Below are 22,699 nucleotides of genomic sequence, written 5' to 3'. Positions count from 1 at the left end.
CTGGCTGCTGGATTGGGAAGAGAGTGTAGGGACAAGGTCACGGGAGGGCCTATGCACAGGCCACTGCTCCAATAAAGGCAAGAGCAATGCTTGTACCAGCTGGACAGCAGTGGAGGTAGGGGAAGAAGTCAGGGTCTGGTGTGTATGAAGGTAGAACCAACAGGCCTTGCCAGTAGACCAAATGTGGTGGGGTGTGAGAGAAAGAGAAGAGTAAGATACCTTTCAAGGTTTTTAGCTTGTGCTACTGGAAAAGTGGAGCGGCTTCAATGGAGATGCCGGCAGCTCTGGAGGAAGCAAGATGAGGGCGGGCCTGGGGAAGATCAGGAATTCAGTTTTGACCATGTCGGGTTGGAGATGTCTTTTATATACGTTCACATGAAGATGTGGAATGATCAGAGTCTGGAACTTAGGGGGAGAGGTCCAGGCAGAAGACACAAACTTCAGCACAACCAGCGTGTGATGGTATTTCAAGCTGGATGGACTGCAGAGGAATGTAGGTAGACTGGAATGAATGAATCTTTCAGCCTGCACCCTATTCTGCCGTCAAAAAATTGGCTTGCTAGGGGCACCTGGCTGGCTCTCGGAAAAGCATGTGACTCTTGATCTCAGGGTCATGAGTTCCAGCCCCACATCGGGTGTGAGATTACTAAAAATAAAACAAGAAAGAAAAGAAAGGAAAGAAGGAAGAAAGAAAGAAGGAAAGGACAGGGAGGGTGGGAGGGAGGGAAGAAAACAAGCTTGCTAGCACTCTGGGGACCAGAAGAGGGAGCTAAGGGTGGTAGGAGGGTGGCTGAGGTGGGAAGAAGGGACGTGTGAACTTGCCCTTGAAGGAGGAAGAGGCAAGGAGATTCCAGGGGGAGGGGACAGTATTTGCAGAGCCAGGGAAGCATGAAGGAGTGGGCAAGGCTGTTTACAGAGGGAGGAGGGGCAAGGCGGGAATCTGGCTCAAACCGTAGAGCAGTCCCCACTGTTTGGGCTTCCCTTGTCTCCTTACCCACTTTGAACTTCAAGGTCAGCTGTTTGGGAGAACAGATACCTGCCATCATGATTGCCTCGTGCCCTCTCTTCTGCTACTCCTCCCTCTTGGGTCCACCTTCCCCCAGGCTGCTGGAATTTGCGGGACACCTGACAAACCCTGGAAGTAAGCCCAGGAGTCCCCTGGGGAGGTGACATCAGGGGAGGCCCCTGAGCGGCCTGAGAAGGTCCATTGCCCTGTTCCTGCCCTACATCAGTATCCTTCCCCCCATTATGGGCTCTTCTCTGCTCTGGGCTTCATTGGCCTTCTGTGGTGGTGGAGGAGCCTACTTTGGAGTCAGACCAGCTTGGGTTTAAACTCTCTCTCTCTCTCTCTCTTTTTTTTTTCTTTTAAGATTTTTAAATTTATTCATCAGAGAAAGAGGCAGAGATAGGCAGAGGGAGAAGCAGGTGCCCTCCAGGGAGCCCTATGCAGACGTCTCTCTTGGGATCAAGCCCTGAGCCTGAGCCTAAGCCACAGGCTCAACCACTGAGCCACACAGGTGTCCCTAAACTCTCTCTTGACTACTTAGGAGATTTGTGACTTAGGCAAAGTGCCTCAAGTTTCAGAGACTCAGTTTCCTTATTTCTATAGTGAGACTACCCACAGCAATTATTTTCCTCAAGGCATCATCTTCTCCCAGGCAGGTTGGGAGAATTACTTGAGATAAAATTATCTGGGATGCAGGCAGGCACCTGGCATGGCCTGGGGCAGGAAAGGAATTCCCTCCCAAAGTACAAAAGTTCATCACCCCGCCGCACCCCATCCCTCCCTGCCAAATCTCTGCCCCTTTAGACCAGGATGTCTACACTGCCTCATTAGCCACTCCCAGGCAACTTTCCTGCTCTCCTCTCACACCCCTCTGGACAGGGACACTGTCTTCTCCTCTCTCCCAGGCCTTGTACCTCTCCAGCCTGCTTCCTGGACCCTCCCTCCTCCAGCTCCTCCCAAGACTCCCACTCCCCTAAACACTGTGCTTTGTCCTCCCCTGGCTCTACAGCCCTTAACTGCTCCCAGCTAGTCATTCATTCATCTACCCAGTGGAGTCATGGAGGCTGCAGGTGTTCTGTGTTGTCTTCTGTACCGGGGAAGAGTCTTGGGAGATAGGGGTGTCACAGCACAGCTGGTGAGAGGTAAAATTGATATAGTGTCATCACCTGGCAGAGGAGAGTCCCTGGATTTCCCAACAATCTGAATGTGTGAACACCTGGGTGGCTCAGTGGTTGAGCGTCTCCCTTCAGCTCAGGGTGTGATTCTGGAGTCTTGGTATCCCTGTGGGGAGCTTGCTTCTTCCTCTGCCTATATCTCTGCCTCTCACTCTGTGTCTCATGAATAAATAAATAAAATCTTAAAAAAAAAAAGAATTGGACTGTGCCCCCACCTTCCCCTTCCTGCCACCTGGGGAGCTGAGCCTCCTCCAGGGCCAGACCTCTCTGGGCCTCATCCCCTCAAAGACCCTCCCTTCACTCCTCCCTCTCCCCCCTGGCCTTCCTCAACCCAGCTCCGTCCTGCTTTCAGGCGTCTCTTCCTACTCAAAAACTTTTGGGAAAAGTGGCCTACCTTATCTCCACCTTCTTGCTTCTTATGCTGCTCACTCAAGGCTATTCATTAGAAGGCAAGCTTGTATTCCTGCCACCCCAGAGAAGCTTCTCCCTGATGTTTCCAGCAGTTTTCCAAAGGACAGGACTTGGTCCTCATCTTTCTGGACCTCTCTACAACATCTGGCCTGTTATTCACTCCTTCTTCCTTGAAACACGGTTCTTTCCTTGGCCTTGGTGGTACCATGCATCCCCCTTTCCCTAAAATGACATCTGATCAGGCCAGTGAAGCACTGAGGTCCCGGCCTCCATTAGGGGTTAGGGGCTACATGTTTGGCCCCTGCTCACCTGGCCAGGGCTCTTTCTCCATGCCAAGAATTTGGCCCTGCTGTTCTCTTCACCAGAAATCCTCTTTGGTCTTCCTCACTGGGGTCGCAGCTTAGATAGTAGAAGCCTTCTCTCACTCTCACTGACACAGCCTGGGTACACTTCCTTGGGGGTCTCCCCATGCCTGTTCTTTGCATAGCTTCTAGCCTACTCAGTATAACCATGTCTCCCATGAGACTGGGGGCCTTCTGTGGCTGGGAGCTGTGGTTCTCTCTTCCACTGCCATTATGGTGGCCAAACACAATATGTGGGATACACTTAAACTCACTATCTGAAATTCAGATTTCCCTGGGTGTCCCATATGTTGTTTTAAAAGATTTTTATTTATTTTTATTTGAGAGAGGGAGAGTACATTAGCAAGAGAGAGACCAGAAGCAAAGGCAGAGGGAGAGGGAGAAGCAGACTCCCCACTGAGCAGGGAGCCCGATGCAGGGCTTGATCCCAGGACTCTGGGATCATGACCTGAGCTGAAGGCAAATGCCCAACCAACTGAGCTACCAGGTACCCCAGGTGTCCTATATGTTCTGTCTTCATCCCACTCCCCATTCCCCTCCCTTTTTTTTTAAGGCTTTATTTATTTATTTATTTTAATTTTTTATTTATTTATGATAGTCACACACAGAGAGAGAGAGAGAGGCAGAGACACAGGCAGAGAGAGAAGCAGGCTCCATGCACCGGGAGCCCGACGTGGGATTCGATCCGGGGTCTCCAGGATCGCGCCCTGGGCCAAAGGCAGGCGCCAAACCGCTGCGCCACCCAGGGATCCCTAAGGCTTTATTTATTTATTCATGAGAGACACACACAGAGAGGGAGAGAGGCAGAGACACAGGCAGAGGGAGAAGCAGGCTCCATGCAGGGAGCCCGATGTGGGACTCGATCCCGGGACTCCAGGATCACACCCTGAGCCAAAGGCAGACACTTAATCACTGAGCCACCCAGGTGTCCCCCACTCCCATATTTTTGTATACTACAATTTGGCAACCCTAGCTGCTGTACCCCTGGAGCCCAGCTTGGTGCCTGCCATGGAGTAAGTACTCCGTAAATGTTAGCTGAAGGAATATGGTAGCAGTGATGGTGGTGGACGCAGGTGCTTTGGGGCACAAAGAGAAGGTAGCAGGCTCCCTAGAGCTGATGCTTGAGCAAAAGCAGATGGACACAGTAGGGTCATGGCATTAACCAGCCCCTCCACAAAGATGCTTCCTTTAATGGGTTGAGTAGTGTCTGTGCCCCCAAAGATATGTTTAATTCCCACCCCTGGTACCTGTGCATATGACCTTATTTGGAAATAGGGTGTTTGCAGATGTAATTAGGTCAGGGACCTCAGAATGAGGTCATCCTGGATTTAGGGTTTGGTCTAAATCCAATGACTGGTATCCTTCTATGAGAAAGGAGAGAGGTTTGAGACACACACAAGGAAGGTGGCCATATGAAGACAGTTAGGCAGAGATCAGAGTGATGAGCAGCTACAAGCCAAGGAGGACTGGCCAGGATTTCCAGGAGCCATCATGGAAAGGATTCTCTCACAGAACCTCTAAAAGGAATCAACCCTGCCAACACCTTTGTTTTTGGACTTCTGGACTCCAGAACAGTGAGAAAATTAATTGCTATTGTTTCAAGCCATCCAGTCTGGGGTATTTGTTAGAACAGTCCTGGAAAACTAATATGCTCCTTAGGCTCCATCCTTCCCAAGCTTCATCTGTCAGACTTTTCATGACTCTGGCCCCCAGAACCCTCTACAGTATCAGGCTCTTGTCCAGCCTATGGCAGCCAGCTAGCAAAATGGCCCCAGTGACCCTTACCTCCTGGCCTTCATGCTTTATCCAGTCCTCTCCCACACTGACTAGTGCTGACTTATGTGATGATAAAATACTGTAGGAGTGAGGGTGTGGGATTCCCAAGACTAGGTGATAAAACTTGAGACCAAACTTCTGCCTGAGTCTCTGGGGTTTCTCCCTCGGGGCAGGGATGGAGGTGGAGGGGTGGGAGAGGGTGATGAGGGTGGGAAGCCAGCTGCCATGCTTTCAGAATGCACAAACAGGACCATGTTCATGCCCCTTTGCTGAAGAACTGAGGTTTTTCACCAACAGTTGGCCCCAACTTGCTAACCAAGTGAGTGAGCCACTTTGGAAGATGATTGTCCCACACTAGTCAAGACTTCAGATGACTGAAGCTCCAGCCAACATCTTGATGGTAACCCCACGGAAGACCCCAAGGCAGAATCACCCAATGAAATCACTCCTGAGATTCTGACTCACAGGAGCTTTGGTGTTCTTTATGTTTACATGGCATTCTCCTTATATGGCTTTTTGTGTCCTAATGTCCCCTTCTTATTATCTTTTTAAGATTTTATTTATTTATTTGACAGAGAGAGAGAGAGAGAGAGAGAGAGCATGTGAGCATGTGCACAAGCAGGAGTAGCTGCAGGCAGAGGGAGAAGCAGACTCCCCACTGAGCCGGGAACCTGATGTGGGGCTCCATCCCAGGACCCTGGGATCATGACCTGGGCCAAAGGCAGGTAGTTCACCAACTGAGCCACCCAGGGGCCCCAAATGTCCCCCTTTTTTTTTTAAAGGACATCAGTCATATTGAACTAAGACCTACCCTAATGATTGCACTTTACTTTGGTTGCCTCTGGAAAGACCCTATCTTCTAAATAAGATCCCTTTCTGAGTTTCTAAAGGTTAGGACTTCAACATATGAATTTTTGGGAAGTCACAAGTCAGCCTATAACACCCCAGGGCCCTGTATTTAGGGCCAAGGTCTTTCTGCTCATAATTCACTCTGTTTCCTGGCATCTTTCCTTCTCTTTGCCTCCCCCCACCCACTTTGTGCTCAAGGCAGACATTACTAATCCCTCTTGGCATCCTTTCTGCTGAAGCAAAGTACAGACTCAGAGTCCCCTTATCAGCAATCTGCAGGTGGCCTGCCCACCAGTACAGACTTCGTGGAGGAGGAGACAATGGCTAATAAACACTGGTTGAATGAATGACTGGGTACATCTAACTACAACAGTTCATAAGCCACTGTTCATTTGCCTTTCCAGGTTCTCTGTTCCTGCAGAATCACCACTGGGCCCCAGGAGCCTACTTTCCATCAGGATCCCAGCCCTTTTTGGTGGTCCTCATATTAGGAAAGGTGGGTACCTGGGGACCAGAGTCCATGTCTGCCAGGAAAGAAACTCCACACCCCCACTTCCTTTTGTTTAGAGTTCAGCCAATGTATTTCTGAATGCTGCAATAGAGAGGGTGCTGCGTTAGAAGGATGGGTAGGCAGAAGGCATTGGATGGGGTGGAAATTGCCTCTCTACTCAATAGTCATGTCTCCTTCTTCCTGGCTAACAGAGCCCCAGCTCTGCCCAGGTAATGGGTGGAGACCCCTGAATGTCATAACAAGTGTGCTGGAGCACAAACATGATGGGTCTTACCTAAGTGTTGGGATCCTTTGCCAGGGAGTGGTTTAAGAAGCATGCACCTGGGCACCAGGGTGGCTCAGTTGGTTAAGTGGCTGCTTTCAGCTCAGGTATGATCTTGGGGTCCTGGAATTGAGTCCCTGTGTGAGGCTCCTGGCTCAGCAAGGAGTCTGTTTCTCCCTCTGCCCTTCCCCCTGCTCATGCTCTCCTTTTTTTTTTTTTTTTATGCTCTCTCTTTCTCTCTCTCTCTGTCTCTCTCTCATAAATGAATGAATAATTAATTAATTAATTAATTAAATCCAAAAGAAGCAGCAGCATGGGCCTGCTCAGGGATCCCTGGAAAAGGTTTTTCTCCCTGTAAGATGCCAAGGAGAGACCCCTGGCCCTATGACCCTCCCCTCCTACTCTGGAAATAGTCCTCCAAGGGTGGGCTGCTCAGAGCAACTGCAGCTGCCTAGTTATCAGGAGGGGAAACTGGATGCATGGAAGAGATGGAGCTGAGAGATGAAACACATGGGGCATTGGTGACACGAAGCTCTGTTAGTGGTGACCACTGACCTCCACAGCACTATCAAAAGGCTATTCCTTCTTTACAGGAGAAACAGGCAAATGCATCATTATGGAAGGGATGTGGACACATATATATGAAAACAGGGCTCTGGCATCCTCTGATTTGAGGGTGGTCCCAGCTCTGGCACTTTGGAGTCGTGGGATTTGAGTCAAGGTGTCTTCTGAAGCCTCAGTACCTCACCTGTAAAGTGAAGATTACTAGAATACCTACCCCTTGGGGCTACTGTGGAGGAATGTGGGAGAAATTAGGTGAGGCATTTTGCACACAGTGGCTGGTACCTATAAGCACTCATTTGTTTATTCGTTTACTAGTTTATTCAAGAGTTATTGAGCATTTACTGTGAACTTGCATTAATCTAGGGCCTGAGCACAAAGCTGTGAACAAATAATGGGAGCTCAAATAAGTTGGCTGTCCTATTATTATAAGAAGTGGGCTTTTCCTATTGTTTTGTAAGTCTTTGCCTACAGGGAGCTTCCTATACAGCAGTTTATCAGGGGGGATTTAGTGGAAGTGATTTCCCAGGACCTGGTAGTGTAGGTACCTGTGGAGTGCGAGGGGCTGGTGGAGTCGGGAGGGCTCCCTGAGGAAGTGGTGCTTGGGAGATCTGAGCTGGGTCACCGGACAGCTGTTTGCAGTATGCAGGCTGGCATGGAGCTGTTCAAGGAACTGGGGATGCCTGTCCTCTCTGATCTCACAGCCTCAGGGAAAGGACAGACAGGTAAACAGGTAGGTGGTTACCTTAGCGAGCTATCAGTATTGAGATGGGGAGGATGCAGGCATCCTAGACAAGGTGATATCTGAGCTTCACTTTGCTCATATGACAATTGGTCAACAAGGAAAAGGAGCAGCATTCCAGATATGAGGAACCACACATATGAAGACTAAAAGAATTGCAGGTTGCTGAATGTGACTAAAGCATAGTTCAAGTGGGGTAGTGTTGAGAGATGTACTGTGTCAGAGGCTTGGTTGCAAATGACAGAACACTAAAATCAACCAGGCTCAAATAATCAAGGGAATGTATTGACTCGGATGAGTCAAACTTCACAGGTTCAGTGGCTTCTGGTGACTTGATCGAGCAGCTCAACCATGTCACCAAGAGACCAGTTTTTTTCCATCTCTCTGTGGTGCCCTCCACAGTGTTAGCTTTCCTTGGTGATCAAAGATGGTAGCCAACACTCCTGGCTCAGCTTCCTGGCCTTTGTCTCATATTTGTAACATGCTATTGGGCTGCTGGTCCCCCTTTCTCAATCAATGATGGTGTCCAGGACTTCAGGAAAGGCTAACATTGGGGATCAACAGCACCATATGGACCCTCAAAAGAGAAAGTCAAAGGGCAAATGGATGTCAGCAGGTCAGATTTTTTTTTCAAGGTTTTTTTTTTTTAAGATTTTACTTATTTAAAATTTTTAAAAAATTTATTTATTTATGATAGTCACAGAGAGAGAGAGAGAGGGGCAGAGACACAGGCAGAGGGAGAAGCAGGCTCCATGCACCGGGAGCCCGATGTGGGATTCGATCCCGGGTCTCCAGGATCGCGCCCTAGGCCAAAGGCAGGCGCTAAACCGCTGTGCCACCCAGGGATCCCCAGATTTTGCTTATTAAATGAGAGACACAGAGAGGCAGAGACACAGGCAGAGTGAGAAGGAGGCTCCATGCAGAGAGCCCGATGTGGGACTCGATCCCAGAACTCTGGGATCAGGCCCTGATCCAAAGGCAGACAGCCAACCGCTGAGCCACCCAGGTGTCCCTTTAAGGTTTTCTTTTTAAGAGGATCCCTGGGTGGCTCAGCAGTTTAGTGCCTGCTTTTGGCCTGGGGCACGATCCTGGGGTCCCAGGATCGAGTCCCACGTCGAGTCCCATGTCGGGCTCCCAGCATGGAGCCTGCTTCTCCCTCCTCCTGTGTCTCTGCCTCTCTCTCTATGTCTATCATAAATAAATAAATAAATAAATAAATAAATCTTTCTTTTTTTTTTTTTAAAGGTTTTCTTTTTAAGTAATCTCTACACCCAACATGGGACTTGAACCTATAACCCGGAGATCAAGAGTTGCATGCTCTACCGACTGAGCCAGCTAGGCTACCCCAGGAAGTCAGATTTTGAAGGACATACATCATGCTCAGGAGCTTGATTTTTTTTTTTTTTAAGATTTTATTTACTTATTCATGAGAGACACAGAGAGAGAGGCAGAGGGAGAAGCAGGCTCCATGCAGGGAGCCCGATGTGGGCCCCAATTCCAGGATTCCAGGATCATGCCCTGGGCCAAAGGCAGACGCTCAACCACTGAGCCACCCAGGTGTTCCAGGAGCTTGAAGTTAAGCCAAGGGTAATGAGAAGCAGAAGACTGACTTGATCAGATTGGATTTGAGAAAGATCACCTTGGCTGCTGAATAAAGAGTAGAGGGATGCCTGGTGGATCAGTGGTTGAGCGTCTGCCTTTGGCTCAGGGCGTGATCCTGGAGTCTAGGGATCTGGTCCCACACATCCGGCTTCCTGCAGGGAGCCTGCTTCTCCCTCTGCCTAGGTCTCTGCACCTCTCTCTGTATCTCTCATGAATAAATGAATACAATCTTTTAAAAAAAACGAATAAAGAGTAGATCAGAAGGGAGCAGGAAAGGAGGTAGGGAGACCCGCTGGTGAGGCTGGTTCAGAGATGGAGTGGGCGGGGGAGGGGATTGCCAGAAATGGGAGCCTAATGGACTTGGAAGTGAAGCAGAGAGAAGTGTGCAGGGCAACTTCAGGGTTTCTACTTTGGGTAGGGGTGGGAGGGGGACAGGCAATGCAAATGAGTGGTCAAGAGGCTGAGATCTGTTTTGGACAAGATGAGGACAAGGTGCCTGAGATAACAGAGGGCAGATGTCCAAAGGCAGTTGGTTGGATATAGGGGTCTAGAGCCTGGAAGGGGGTCTGGGCTAGGGATGGAGGTTGGAGAGTCCATGGCCCAGGGCTTAAGGACGGGGACTGAGAATGAAGTATCAACAGTGAGGGTTAGGAAGCAGGTGGGAGGTGAGCCTGCAGGGAGCTCACATCCAGAGCAGGATGGCCTCTCTGTCCAGTCCTGCTCAGACACCGAGGGAGACCATACCCAACAAGTGTCCTTTAGGTTTAGAGATAAAAGCCACTGGTGACCTTGGCAAGGACAGTCTCTGCCGAGTGGCAGAGAGACTCGGCACTGCACTGGGCTGAGGAGTGAGTGGGAGGTGAAGACAAGGATAAAGGGTGTGAACAACTCTTTGAAGATGTCCAGCTTTCAGAGAGAGAAAGAGAGAGAGGGAGGGAGGGAAGGCAGCAGTAGCTTAACTGAAAGGGACAGCTGAAGGTGAACATGGGATGGAGGGGTGCGTGTGTGATCGTGTGCTGGATGTAGGTGGAGGGTGGGAGGTTTTAGGAACGAGGGACTCAAGTAAATTGATGTTCAGACCTAGGAGTGAGGGCGGACAGGTACATGGGGACCAAGGACCCAGGAGTGTGTAGAAGCACATTAGTGGAAAGGGGTACATGGGAGCCAGGGACCGAGTTGGCCTTGAAAAGAGAAGCTGTAGGTACAATTGGAAGGGAGCCAGAAAGAGCTGAATCTCTGGGTGTGGGGGTTCCTCCCAGGTGGCCTCAATTCTTTCTGGAAGTAGGAGGCAAGGTCATACATGTGCTAAGAGTGGTGCAGCGGGTGGTGTGGTGGAGGAAGAGCATGAGGGGGCAAGCAGGGTGCTGGCTACCAGGTCAGGAGCCCTGTCAGAGCAGAGCTGCTTGCTGGAGCCAGCAGTCTCAAGGGAGGGGCTGGGCATAGGGCATGCAAATAGGTGGGTTGGGCCAGCATTTGCAGATGGGGCACCTGGGGCACCAGGTAGGGCTCAGCAGATGGTGAGCAGACCTGCTTGGCTGGATCAGAAACAAGTTAGAAGGCCCTTGGGTCCTGGGTTGGGAGAGAAGTTCCAACTTTGCCTGGAAGGCAACAGGGAACCGTGAAAGGTTATTGAGCAGGAATGGGCCATGATACAAGGAGTATTTAAAAATCTGTATCCAGGGATGCCAGGGTGGTTCAGTGGTTGAGCGCCTGCCTTCAGCTCAGGGCATGATCCTGAAGTCGAGTCCTGGAACCCATTCCCACGTCAAGCTCCCTGCATGGAGCCTGCCTCTGTCTCTGTGTCTCTCATGAATAAATAAAATCTTAAAAAAAAAAAAAAAGAAAAAAAGAATCTGTGTCTAGAGGGGTGCCTGGACGGCTCAGTTAGAAGAGCATGGGATGCCTGGGTGGCTCAGCTGTTGAGCGCCTGCCTTTGGCCCAGGGCACAATCCTGGAGTCCTGGGATCGAGTCCCACATTGGGCTTCCTGCATGGAGTCTGCCTCCCTGTCTCTCTCCTTCTCTTTCTCTCTCTTTCTCATGAATAATAAAATCTTAAAAAAAAAAAAAAAAGAAAAAAAAGAAAGAAGAGCATGGGACTCTTGATCTTGGGGTTGTAGGTTCGAGCCTCCATGTTGGATGTAGAGATCACTTAAAAAAAAAAAAATCAAGGGCAGCCCTGGTGGCACAGCGGTTTAGCGCCGCCTGCAGCCTAGGGCGTGATCCTGGAGACCCTGGATCGAGTCCCACATCAGGCTCCCAGCATGGACCCTGCTTCTCCCTCTGCCTATGTCTCTGCCTCTCTCTCTGTCTCTATGAATAAATAAATAAATAAATTTTAAAAATCGAGATGCCTGGGTGGCTCAGCGGGTGAGCATTTTCCTTCAGCTCAGGGCGTGATCCTGGGGTCTGGGATTGAATCCTGTATCAGGTTCCCCACATGGAGCCTGCTTCTCCCTCTGCCTGTGTCTCTGCCTCTCTCTCTCTGTGTCTCTCAAGAATAAATAAAATCTTAAAAAAAAAAATCTTGGGGCATATGGGTGGTTCAGTCAGTTAAGCATCCAACTCTTGATTTTGGCTCGGGTCATCATCTTGGGGTTGTGAGATCGAGCCGCATATCAGGCTCCACTCTGGGCATGGAGCCTGCTTAGGATTCTCTCCCCCCCCAAAATAAAAGTAAAATTAAAAAAATATTTTTTAAGATTTTATTTATTTGAGAGAAAGAACACAGAGGGAGAGGTGGACTCCCCACTGAGCAGAGAACTGAAACGTGGCTCCATCCCAGGACCTTGATATTCTGACCTGAGCCAAAGGCAGAAGCTTCACTGACTGAGCTACCCAGGGACTCTCTAAATTTAAAAATCTTAGGGCAGCCCAGGTGGCTCAGCGGTTTAGCGCCACCTTCAGCCGAGGGCGTGATCCTGGAGACCCAGGATCGAGTCCCACATCAGGCTCCCTGCATGGAGCTTACTTCCCCCTCTGCCTGTGTCTCTGCCTCTGTGTGTGTGTCATTAATAAATAAATAAAATCTTTCGAAAAATAAAAATCTTAAAAAATATCTGTATCTAGCTGTGCGTGCATAATAAATTAAATCAGACTCAAAGAAGGAATCTGGAGTGGTTGGTGGACAAGTCCGGAGGGAGGATGTCAGGTGGCAAAGGTCACAGGGGAAGAGTCTCTGGCTCTAGAGGTCAGACCCAGGGCCCTAGGGGGCAATGACCTCAGGCAGTCATCCACAGAGCAGGGGCTGCTTCAGAGAGCAGAGAGGGGACTTCCAGTCCCATGGGAGGTGCTCGAGAGAACCCTTGCTTTGGAGGGAAACCAGCATCAATGGAGGCCCTAGTTACAGTCCCTGTGAGATGATGTTGGATCCTCCCAATAATCAGACGTCAGAATTATTGTCCTCTTACAGAGAGGGACTGACTGAGGCTCAGAGAGGCCAAGTATCTCCCCTCAGGCCACATAGCCAGCGAGAAGCAGAGCCAGAGCTCACTGCGGATCTGTGCTCAGCAGCCTACACTGCTCCTGCACTCTCCCTGCTCTTGTCTCCTCTGCCATTTCTCTCAGGGTTTCTGCTCTCTCTGACTTTGTTCTGGGAGGTTCTGGGTGGCTCCAGCCAAGGAGGCTTGCTGGAGATTGGGTCTAAAGTTCTGGAACTCCAAAAAGCCCAGGGGTGGGTAGCGGGTGGCAACCTTGATTCCATTACCCCAGAAGAACGGGTTCCTCAGGGTTCAGGCTCAGCCTCCCTGGGTGGACACTTGTGGCCAGGGTGAGGTGGGATCCCACCACCATCCGCTCCCCCACCCCACGCCCCGTCCACACTGTTGCCGCCAGAGGGCGCCAGCTATTGCCCAGGTGAGGGCAAGGGGAGGCCCCCTTCCGGGCCTCAGGAGCAACAGAGCAGGCTCCCGGGTCTGGAAGCTGCGCCTGGAGGGTTCAGGGAGCCCGGGAGCCCGTGTTGCCTTCTCAAGTGTCTGTGAATGAAGGGCTTGCTGACCCTTCCTGCTCAGTTCCTGCTTTACTCAGGGAGGCCGATTTCCTCGGCGTTGGTGTGAGGAAGCCTGGGGTCCCCTGGTTGAACTGCCGGCTTCTGCTCTGCCCTTTCCTAGCTCACAGATGCGCCAGCCTCACCTCCCGCAGCTCCCTCCTCTCGCGGCCCGCAGGGCAGAGGCGGTGCCAAGCACCAGATTGCACCTCTGTCACCTCTCAGCTCTTCACCACCCTGGGTGGGAGTGTGGGCCAGTGCAGGGAACTCAGAACTGGGACCCCCCCCCGCCCCCCCCCCCCCCCCCCCCCGCAGCCTTCCAATGAGCCCCTGGGGGCCAGGGCACTCGGATTCCTGTCTGGGCAGGATGGAGGGGTGGGGGCCCTGGAGGGAGCTCCCTGGGATCCTTCCACACTGTAAGGCCATCTTTTCCACTTCCCCCACTGCATCTCCCCCCAGGCCTCCAGGCCAGAGGAGCACTTCCCCCCAGCTCCCCCAACTGCTCAGCCAGGTTTCGGGCTTAGACTCTGCCAACCTCCCTCCCTCACCCCAGGGCCCGCCCGCCTGCCTTCCTCCTTCCCCGAGCTTAGCCCCTTGGCCGTGGCCACCGAGGGCCTGGCCAGGGTCCCAGGCACCACACCACAGTGGCCAGCCTCGCTGGGCCAGGGCTCTGGACAGTCCCAGTCTGTCTGGCAGGGCTACGGGTTCAGGATTGGCTGGAGCTGCCCCCGCCTTTGGGAGGAGGGAGATGCGAGGGGAGGCTGTAGCTCTCTCAAGGTCACCCTTCTTTTTTCTCCCAGCATCCCTGTTTAACCTTTGTCCCCTCTGCCTCCCATTGAGGAGGAGAGAGGCCAGATGCCCAGCAGACAGAGGGGACAGAGGAGTCTAGGGAAGAGGAAGCTTTTGGGGGGCTCCTGGCATTTACTCACTCAGCAAATATTGAGTGCCTACTGTATGCCAGGCACTGAGAATACAGTGGACACACAGTCCCTGCCCACAGCCCAGCAGGGAGACAGGAAATAAACGATCACACAAATAATGTAAACTTGTGTTCCTAAGCAGTGTGGCAGAAGCACCAAGCTGGGATTCAGTCTGGCTTCTCCCGGGATCTCAGGAGTGACGACTCTTATCTGGCCTAGGAGAAGAGGCAGGCTTCAGGCAGGCAGATGTCTTTTCTGAGGCCTGTGGGTGGGGTGGAGTGGGGTAGGGTGGGGTGGGGTGGAGGGGCCAGGGCCCAGCAAAGCTTTGGTTTTCTCAACTGGGAAATGCAGAAAATAAAGGTGCCCTGATCACAGGGTTGCTGCATGGCACTGGGCTGCATCCTGGCCCTCAGTCCTCAAAAAGAAGGGCCTCTCAGCCTCCCTGAGGAAGGGCGAGTGGGAGCTCAGCAGTGAAGATGGCGGGGAGGTGATTCCCAGAGCCCAGAGGCTCTCACAAAGCTCAGAGGCGGCCTGGGGAGTTAAGGGACCCCAGTCCTAGTGCCATGCTACGGAGCTTTGCAGGCCCCACCATTCTAAGCCTGGAGGAGAGGAGGGGCTGCTCCCTGGGCTGCCTCTCTGTCTCTCCCCTCCCACACCCCCATGTTCCTGGCCACGTGGCACCTCTGTGCCCTGGGCCTGGGGAAGGGTGTGTGATTCCCGACCTGGAGGCAGGGGGCAGGGGGAAGTGGGTGGGATTTGGGGTTCTACCGAGATCAGGTCCTGTGGAGCAAGGCTATACCCCGCCCCACCGCCCCCGGGGCGGCAGGGAGGGGGTGCTGTCTCTTTAAGAGCCTTCAGGCTGCTGGGAGCAGATGGCCAGGCCGGCCAGGGCCCCTTGTCCTTTGTGTGGCTTTGCACAAAAGAGGGGGCCAGCTGGGGAGGGGGCAGAGGCAGCAGGTGGGAGGGTGGGGCCTGGCCCCTCCCCCTCCTAACCCTGCACCATTGCCCCTTGGGGAGGGGGTTGCTCACTAGGAATACGCCTCCTTTCGTGACACTTTGGTCCTCATAGTTGCCCCCAAACTCCTTGGATACCCCTCCCTTGTCATGTCCCATCTCCTAGGAAGAAGCATCATCACACCAGGGGCCAGAGGATGCCCCCCCCCCCCCAACTCCAAGGAATAAACCTCCCCTCCTTGCCCCTACCTTCAGAGCAGAATCTTTCTCTGGCTATGAGCTCCAGGCTCCAGGGAGCAGAAATAGATTGTTATAGGGCTGGGGGTGGGGGGCAGAGAAGGAGGGCTTGAGAAGGAGGGACTCCAGTGGCTGGGGGTACCTGGGGTAGCCCTAGAGGAAGGAGCCACAAATAAGTATGATGCTGAGGTCTAGGGATGAGGGTCAGGGCCCTGTACCTGAGGTATTAGGACAGAAAGAAGGCAAAGGTGGTGGTGGGGGGGGGGCGGCAAAAGAGGCCCTGCCTGATTGGGGGCGCCGCGTGGGCAAGGTGGAAGAAGACTCCATCATATGAGAGGGCTGTGCACAGTGATGGCTGCCTGCCAGCCAGGAGGGGATTGGATGTGCTGGGCACCACGAGGTGGCACCTTGCCACTCAGGAGGGGTCAGGCCGGGAGACTCTCTTTTCATCTCCAGGCCGACCCCCTTAGGTCAGACCTGCCCTGGGCCCATTTATTTTCCTCCTTTGTCCAGAGCTCCCCACCCTGGGGCTTGGTGCCCAATCCATGATTTAAGAGAAGGAAAAAGGCTCCATAGGTCTGGCCCGAGGTGTGGCGGGCAACGTGGCCGCGGGCTGGGTGGCCCCATGTGGCCCGACAGCACCGCAGCCGGGTGGGGTCGTGGCCGACTTGCCCGGCCGCCCACAGGAGCCCCCAGGACCAGGCGGGCCCCAGCCGGGTCGTGGCCCGACCGCAGGACCCCGGCCGGCTGGCCGCAGGCAGCGGGTGGGGGCGGGGATCCCTGGCTGGGTCCTGGGTTGCTTCTAAATTTAGGAATCTGATTACAGAGTGGCCGAGGAAGGGAAGGGAGAGGAGGGTGCTAGCGCAGGCTCGGCTCGGTCTGGGCACAGCGGGGTGTGCCCGAGCGGAGGTGTGTCTAGGAATCTGGGGCTCCGGGTGGGAGGGGCGGCAGGCGGGGGCTCCGGCCTGTGTGCGCCGCAGCACGTGCCCTGGGCGGCGGGGACCGGCACGGGCGCAGCTCGCAGGCTCAGAGCCGCCGCCGCCGGTGTGTGCGCTGGCTCTTTGTGTGCCTGGCAGGGTGGCTGGGTCTGGCTTTGAAAGTCTCTGCCCACCCCCTCCCCCATCTCCGTCTGTGCCGCTCTACCCGCTTCCCGGTCTGTCACTCTGCCCGCGCCTGTCCTGGGGGAGGGGGATGCTGCTCCCAGCTGGGGTGACAGTGAACCCAGTGGGGAGGAGACCCAGCTCCTCCCACTCCCTCCCAGCGGTCCAGACCTTCCTCTACACCTCCCACTCCCCAACCCTCAGCCCCTTATGCCACTGCTTTGGGGGTGCATGCTGCAGCAAAGGGAATTGAGGTGACCCCTGGAAGCCCACAGATGAACCAGAAGCCAGGCTTGGGCCCAGTAGCTCTTGGAGGAATTCATCCCTTGCCTGTCCGGCCTCCCATCCGCTCTGGCCCCCAAGGGCGCAAGAGGGAGGGGGTCCCCCTTGCGGAAGGGGGGGCGGGGAGTTCCTTGGCAGGAAGGGAAATGGAAGGAAAAGCTGGGCTCCACCCGGGCGGGCGGGCAGCCGGCCCCAGGGCCCCCGGGGCAGGCGGCGGTAACCCGAGCCCACTGGTGTGCGGGGCTGGGGGGCGCGTGGGTGGAGCTGACCCCAGGGTACTCCTGGGGGGCCTGAGGGGTCTCCCCGGGGGCAAGTCAGGGAGCCCCCGGGGGCCCGCCGAGGGACGCGCTCTCCACCCGGGCCCTGACCCCACCCCCTGGAGGTCTAGCCCCGGCCCCAGGCCCCGCCCCCCGGGCCCTCCCTCCCACCCCAGGGCCAGATGTTCAGCTGGCGGAGGCATCGGCTGGGGGAGGGGTGCTGAGGCCGCAGCCGGCACTACTTCCCTGCCAGCAGCTTCATTGTGTGCGCGAGGAGCGAGCGGCGGCGGAGAGCGGGCGAGCGAGCAGCAGCCCGAGCGCGGCGGGGAGAGCGAGCGCGCCGGGGAGGGTGCGAGGCGGCGCCCGCGGCTGCGCTCCGCCCGCCTCCCGGCAACTCTGCTCGGCGCGCCGCGCCGTGCGCGCCGTCCCGCCGCCGCCGCCGCCGCCGCCGCCGCTACCGCCGGGGCCCCGCCGCCTGCCGTCGCAGGCAGGGGTCCGGTCGGGACAGGGGTCCCCGCCCGGGGACCGGGGCATCCCGGTGCAACCGAGAGGTGTGCAGCCCGCGGGGGGCGCCACTTGCGCCGCAGCGCCCGCTCTCTCAACTGCGTGGGCCGGGAGGTGGTGGGGCTCCAGGGCGCCCCGAAGGCAGGGTGCCCCGACTTCTCCGGGGGAGCCCCAATCCCGTGGAGCGTACGGAGCGAGCGCGCCCCAGCCGCACCGGACCTTGCGCTCATCCCCCGCGTACCCCACTTCTGCACAAACTTTTCTGACGCTCTCGCCCGTGGGGGTCGCGGAGAGCACTGAGCTGTCCGCAGGGTTCCCGCCCCGCGGGACCCTGGCCACGCTGACCTCCTGCCTCTCGTAGCCTCAGTGGCGACCTCTCCAGGCCGGGCCGGGCACGGCACTCGAGGCGAGCGCGGCAAGCACCGCGGCTCTCCGAAGGCTCCCGCGCCCCCCGGGGCAGCTGGGCGGGGTAATGCCCTCGGTGATGGAGAAGCCGAGCGCGGGCTCCGGGATCCTGTCCCGCAGCCGGGCCAAGACGGCGCCCAACGGTGGACAGCCCCACTCGGAAGATGACAGCAGCGAGGAGGAGCACTCGCACGGTGAGCCCGGCGGCCTAGGGTTAAAGGTGCACCGGCCGCCAGTGGGGCGGGGGGAAGAGTTGCGGACCGCGGGCCTTTTAGAGTTGGTGGTTCCTGCCTCCTAGGACCGGAGCCTCTGGCTTGCTTCTTCCCCGGGCCTGGGGGCTGCCGACACAGGGAGTCTGGAGGTTGGGCCCCTGGCTGCGGAGGAGACGGTCCTACCCACCCCCGCCCTGCCCTGCCCTGCCCTGCCCTGCGTCTCTGAGGGACTCGGGCGGCCTTCTTTTCCACAGTTGGGGCCCCACATACCTTGCCACCTTGCAGGGGACTGAGGTCTGGCTGGAGAGGGGCTGGAGAGACACTTACACACGGAGCTGTGAGGCTCATGTGGTGGGGAGGAGCCTTGGATTCCCTGCAGGGCTATGGTCCAGGTCTAGGGGCAGCAACCCCCCCCCCCCAAGCCAGAACAAAGGGCTCTGCTTGGCCTGGGCTTTAAACTGGCCCCGTTGTCCTCACCACCACCCTGCGCCCCCCCCCCCCCCCCCCCAGGGCCATGACTAGGCAGGGTCTCTCATCTTCCAGTTTCTTCTGTGGCTGAGGGTAACTGAGAGGGGAGATCAGGGAAAAGTGAGCTTTCGGGGAAGGTGAGGGCCCTGGGTATTCAGGAAGGAGAACCCCAGGCCAGGCACCTCCCCCCCCCCCCAACCACCACATCTTCCTGTCCTCCCTCCCTCCGTCCCTGGAGTCCTGACTGCCTCCCCTGGCTCCACAGACAGCATGATCCGCGTTGGAACCAATTACCAGGCCGTAATTCCGGAGTGCAAGCCTGGTGAGTGGCAGGACAGGCTGCAAAGGGAGGGGAGTGGAGGGCCCATGGCTTGGCCCCGAGCCCCACCTGGGGGAGCCTTTGGCTGGCACCCACTAGAAGGACAAGCCAGCGAGCAGGCAGGCGGGGGTGGGTGGTCCATGGCATGGTTAGTTTTCCTGCTCTGCCTTCCTGTCTGGGACTCTGCCCCTCCTTCCCTCCTGGGCCTCACTTCACAGGCCCCACTTCTCTGCCACCCTCTGGCCATGGGTCCAGGCTGGTGCCACCAGGTTGATCTGAATGTCTTCCCTTTCCTGCTCCTGTCTTTCAGAGAGCCCTGCACGCTACAGTAACAAGGAGCTGAAGGGGATGCTGGTGTGGTCACCCAACCACTGTGTGTCTGATGCCAAGCGTGAGTGGGGCAGGATCCCGGTTCACTCACAGCCCTGGGAGCTGGGGGTTGGGGTTCATGCCAGTTGGTGACCATCTCTTCTCAGAAGTGGGCCAGAGGCTGAGGGGTACAAGGTCAGCCCCTGCCCTGGGGCTCAGGTTCAGGCTTAGCCTCCGAGGGGCCTACCTCTGACTGGGCAGGCTTGGGTCAGGGAGTTGTAACCCCTTCTCCATACCGGATCCCTCCCGTCCCTACAGTTGACAAGTACATTGCGATGGCCAAGGAGAAGCATGGCTACAACATTGAGCAGGTGAGCCTTGGCCCCGCATCTATTTTGGGGGGGTGCAGGTCAGTGCTGGGGCAGCTGAACCCGAGTTCTTTCCTCTTCTGGGCCAGGCACTGGGCATGCTCTTATGGCATAAGCATGATGTGGAGAAGTCACTGGCCGACTTGGCCAACTTCACCCCGTTCCCAGATGAGTGGACCGTGGAGGACAAGGTGCTGTTTGAACAGGCCTTTGGCTTCCATGGCAAATGTTTCCAGCGGATCCAGCAGATGGTAAAGCCCCTTCCTCACCCCTGCCAACGTTCCTTAGCTCCTCCCGTTGTGATGTGCCTGCCCCGGGGCACTGGGTCTTGGGGGGGCCCCAGCCTCTGGCCTTGCCCTTTCAGCTGCCTGACAAGCTGATCCCCAGCCTGGTGAAGTATTACTACTCATGGAAGAAGACCCGCAGTCGGACCAGTGTGATGGACAGACAGGCTCGGCGACTGGGGGGCCGGAAGGACAAAGAAGACAGGTGGGGGGGCCCAGGGTCTCCAGGGGCAGGGCAGACTGAGCTCTGGGGGCCCTGGCCTCTGCGTCACGCCCTTCCTGGTGCCTGTGTCCACAGTGATGAGCTAGAAGAGGGCCGAGGAGCTGTGAGTGAGGGAGAGCCAGATGCTGGAGACCCCAAGAGAGAGGTGAGGTCTGGCTCTGCCTCCCCGCCTGCCTTGTCCCTGGGCTCCACACCACCCACTCCTCTCCTTTTCCTGGCAGCCTCTGCCCTCTCGGCCCCTGAATACCCGCCCAGGCCCCGGGAAAAAGGAGGCCCAGGGTTCTCAGTACCGCCACCATCCCCTGCGAACCCGGCGTCGCCCACCCAAGGGCATGTACCTGAGCCCCGAGGGCCTCACGGCTGTGTCAGGAAGCCCAGACCTCGCCAACCTCACGCTTCGAGGCCTTGATTCCCAGCTTATCTCCCTGAAGCGCCAGGTGGGGCCTGAGAAAAGAATGGGCCATGTGGGGGTGGGGGGGCAATGGGCAGCTGGGAGCTACGTTTTGGGGACGGTTGAGGTGTTAAGGGGAGAGGATGTTGCAGGCGCTAGGACTGCCTCTGCCCTATCCTTGAGGCTTCTGGGTAACTTGGTCTTCTTTTCTGGGCCCTTTAAGGAAACTGGTCTGATCTGTGATGAGAGGGGGAGAAGCCGTTGTGAGGTGGGAGCTAGGTGGATGGTGGGTGGCCACGAACTGTGTTGGGAAGTAGAGCCCTGATGAGAGTTGGTATTGGTAGCTGCTCTGGCAGGAGAGTTTGATGTGTCATTGCTTGGCCTTTGCAGGTGCAAAGCATGAAGCAGACCAACAGCAGCCTCCGCCAAGCGCTGGAGGGTGGCATCGATCCATTGCGCCCTCCTGAGGTAAGGTGACTTAAGGTATGGGTGCGGGAGGGGCATCCCCTCCCACAGTGGAGCAGAAAGGGGAGTTCTGCTCAGAGGGCAGGGCCTCCCGTTTCCGTACTTTTGAGACTAAAGGATGAATTAACTGCTGTCCAGGCCAACACCAAGTTCAACTCCCGCTGGACCACGGATGAGCAGCTTTTGGCTGTCCAAGGTGGGTTGAACTGGAGAGCATGGAGAGCCTCTGGTAGCTTTTCCCACCTTCCAAGGAGCTTGGGCGGAGGGGAAGGATCAGGGAAGGAAATGGTTTACTAAGAGGTATTCACACCTCGCTGCCCTTTTGACCCTTGCAGCCATCCGTAGGTACGGCAAAGACTTTGGTGCTATCGCAGAGGTGATTGGGAACAAAACTCTGACCCAAGTGAAGACCTTCTTTGTGAGCTACCGACGCCGCTTCAATCTGGAGGAGGTGCTGCAGGAGTGGGAGGCTGAGCAGGATGGGGCCCCAGGAGCCCCAGTCCCCATGGAGGAGTCTAGGAGAGGGGCCTCCTTGCCAGCCTCTGCCCTAGAGGAAGATGATGAGGTGAGAAGGGAGGGGAAGCCTTTTGGGGGAAGTGGGGAGAGGACCACCTCCATCCTGAGATGGGGGTGAGGGTGTGAGTCTGGTTTCCCTTTTCTCAGGTGCAGATCACCTCCGTCTCGACCTCTGTGCCCCGATCGCTACCCCCCGTGCCTGCCCCCCCTCCACCTCCCACCTCCCTGTCCCAGCCGCCCCCACTGCTGAGGCCACCTTTGCCTACTGCTCCCACCCTGCTCCGCCAGCCACCCCCGCTCCAGCAGGGTCGTTTCCTCCAGCCCCGTCTGGCCCCAAACCAGCCCCCCCCACCTCTCATCCGCCCTGCTCTGGCTGCCTCCCGCCACAGTGCCCGCCCCGGCCCACAGCCTCCACCCACCCTGATTGGAGCCCCTCTGGAGCCTCCAGCACCCTCACTGTGAGCCCTGAGGCCCTCCACCCACCAAGCTCCAGAACCCTGTTGCTGGCTTCACTAAGGACAGAAGGGACTACAGAGCTTTTGGCCAGGCCTTTTCAAAGATCCAGAGCTGCCAGTGGGCACAGTCTGGACCTGTGGGCTCTGCACAGATTTCTGGCAGCTGAGCCTCTGCCCCCACCCTGGCCAGGAGCTGGGGCTCAGGAGCCTTCAGAGCTGACCTGAGGGTACTTTCTCTTCCTGGTTCCATCCGCCAGGGGCTGGAATGGCTGCCTCCTAGTCTGCTGGGGCTTGGCCTTTGGGCCTGGCCCTTTGTGTAGAAGGGGGTAGTGACCTTAGCTTGGGGCATGGGGGGAGAGGACAGCCTTGGCTGCTCTCTTTCTTTTAGCAATAAGTTGGGAGGAGGTGGGGAGGGGGCTGGAGGGGGGAAGTGGGCACAGAGGTTCCTTTGGGGCCCAAGTGTGGCAGAACTGGATGGGCAGCTCTCCTGTCTTCTGGAGCCTGCTGAGAAGTGCCGAGGAGGAGCTCTGAGGGTGCCCACTATACCCGCAGCCCAAAAGCTTAGAGAAAGGAGGGCTGGGAACATATGCAGACATGGGTTTATTTTTCAATGTTTTTAAAAAATAAAATCTTCCATGCTCACGGAGTGCTCTCTCTTTTGGTGTTGAGGGCCCTGGGCTTTGCTTCCTGTCTCTGCCCTGAGGATAGGAGGGAGCAGCCACCCAGTACCGGCCTCCCCCAGGCCCCAGACTGGAATCCATTCTCTCCTGCAAGGCTGGCGGGCTGAGCC

The 22,699-nt window shown here is 56.1% G+C and overlaps 1 protein-coding gene across 2 annotated transcripts; it reads left to right on the top strand.

Moving 5' to 3' along the window:
- Nucleotides 1-17,470: 17,470 nt before the first annotated feature.
- Nucleotides 17,471-22,551, top strand: RCOR2 (REST corepressor 2). 2 transcript variants are annotated; one of them, XM_026004595.2, is made up of 12 exons: nucleotides 17,471-18,093; nucleotides 18,845-18,901; nucleotides 19,209-19,289; nucleotides 19,526-19,578; nucleotides 19,665-19,826; nucleotides 19,940-20,064; nucleotides 20,158-20,227; nucleotides 20,304-20,519; nucleotides 20,864-20,941; nucleotides 21,077-21,134; nucleotides 21,274-21,503; nucleotides 21,602-22,551. In XM_026004595.2, the coding sequence occupies exons 1-12, from the start codon at nucleotides 17,967-17,969 to the stop codon at nucleotides 21,914-21,916; spliced, it is 1,572 nt and encodes a 523-aa protein (XP_025860380.1). In that variant the 5' UTR covers nucleotides 17,471-17,966; the 3' UTR covers nucleotides 21,917-22,551. The 2 variants fall into 2 exon arrangements, with proteins under 2 accessions (XP_025860380.1, XP_025860381.1); XM_026004596.2 differs by lacking the exon at nucleotides 21,274-21,503 and having other exon boundaries at nucleotides 17,612-18,093; nucleotides 21,602-22,279.
- Nucleotides 22,552-22,699: the final 148 nt, after the last annotated feature.

Source organism: Vulpes vulpes, chromosome 5, assembly GCF_048418805.1.
Source record: "Vulpes vulpes isolate BD-2025 chromosome 5, VulVul3, whole genome shotgun sequence".
Taxonomy (NCBI): domain Eukaryota; kingdom Metazoa; phylum Chordata; class Mammalia; order Carnivora; family Canidae; genus Vulpes; species Vulpes vulpes.
Note: the sequence above shows the minus strand (reverse complement) of the source record. Positions and strands in the feature narration are given on the sequence as shown.

What these genes read in the sequence shown, in the direction of transcription:
- RCOR2 (XM_026004595.2), top strand. Translation starts at nt 17,967, where the DNA reads ATGCCCTCGGTGATGGAGAAGCCGAGCGCGGGCTCCGGGATCCTGTCC. An exon ending in AATTCCGGAGTGCAAGCCTG is followed by an intron (nt 18,902 to 19,208) that starts GTGAGTGGCAGG and finishes CCTGTCTTTCAG; the next exon opens with AGAGCCCTGCACGCTACAGT. An exon ending in GCAGCTTTTGGCTGTCCAAG is followed by an intron (nt 21,135 to 21,273) that starts GTGGGTTGAACT and finishes TGACCCTTGCAG; the next exon opens with CCATCCGTAGGTACGGCAAA.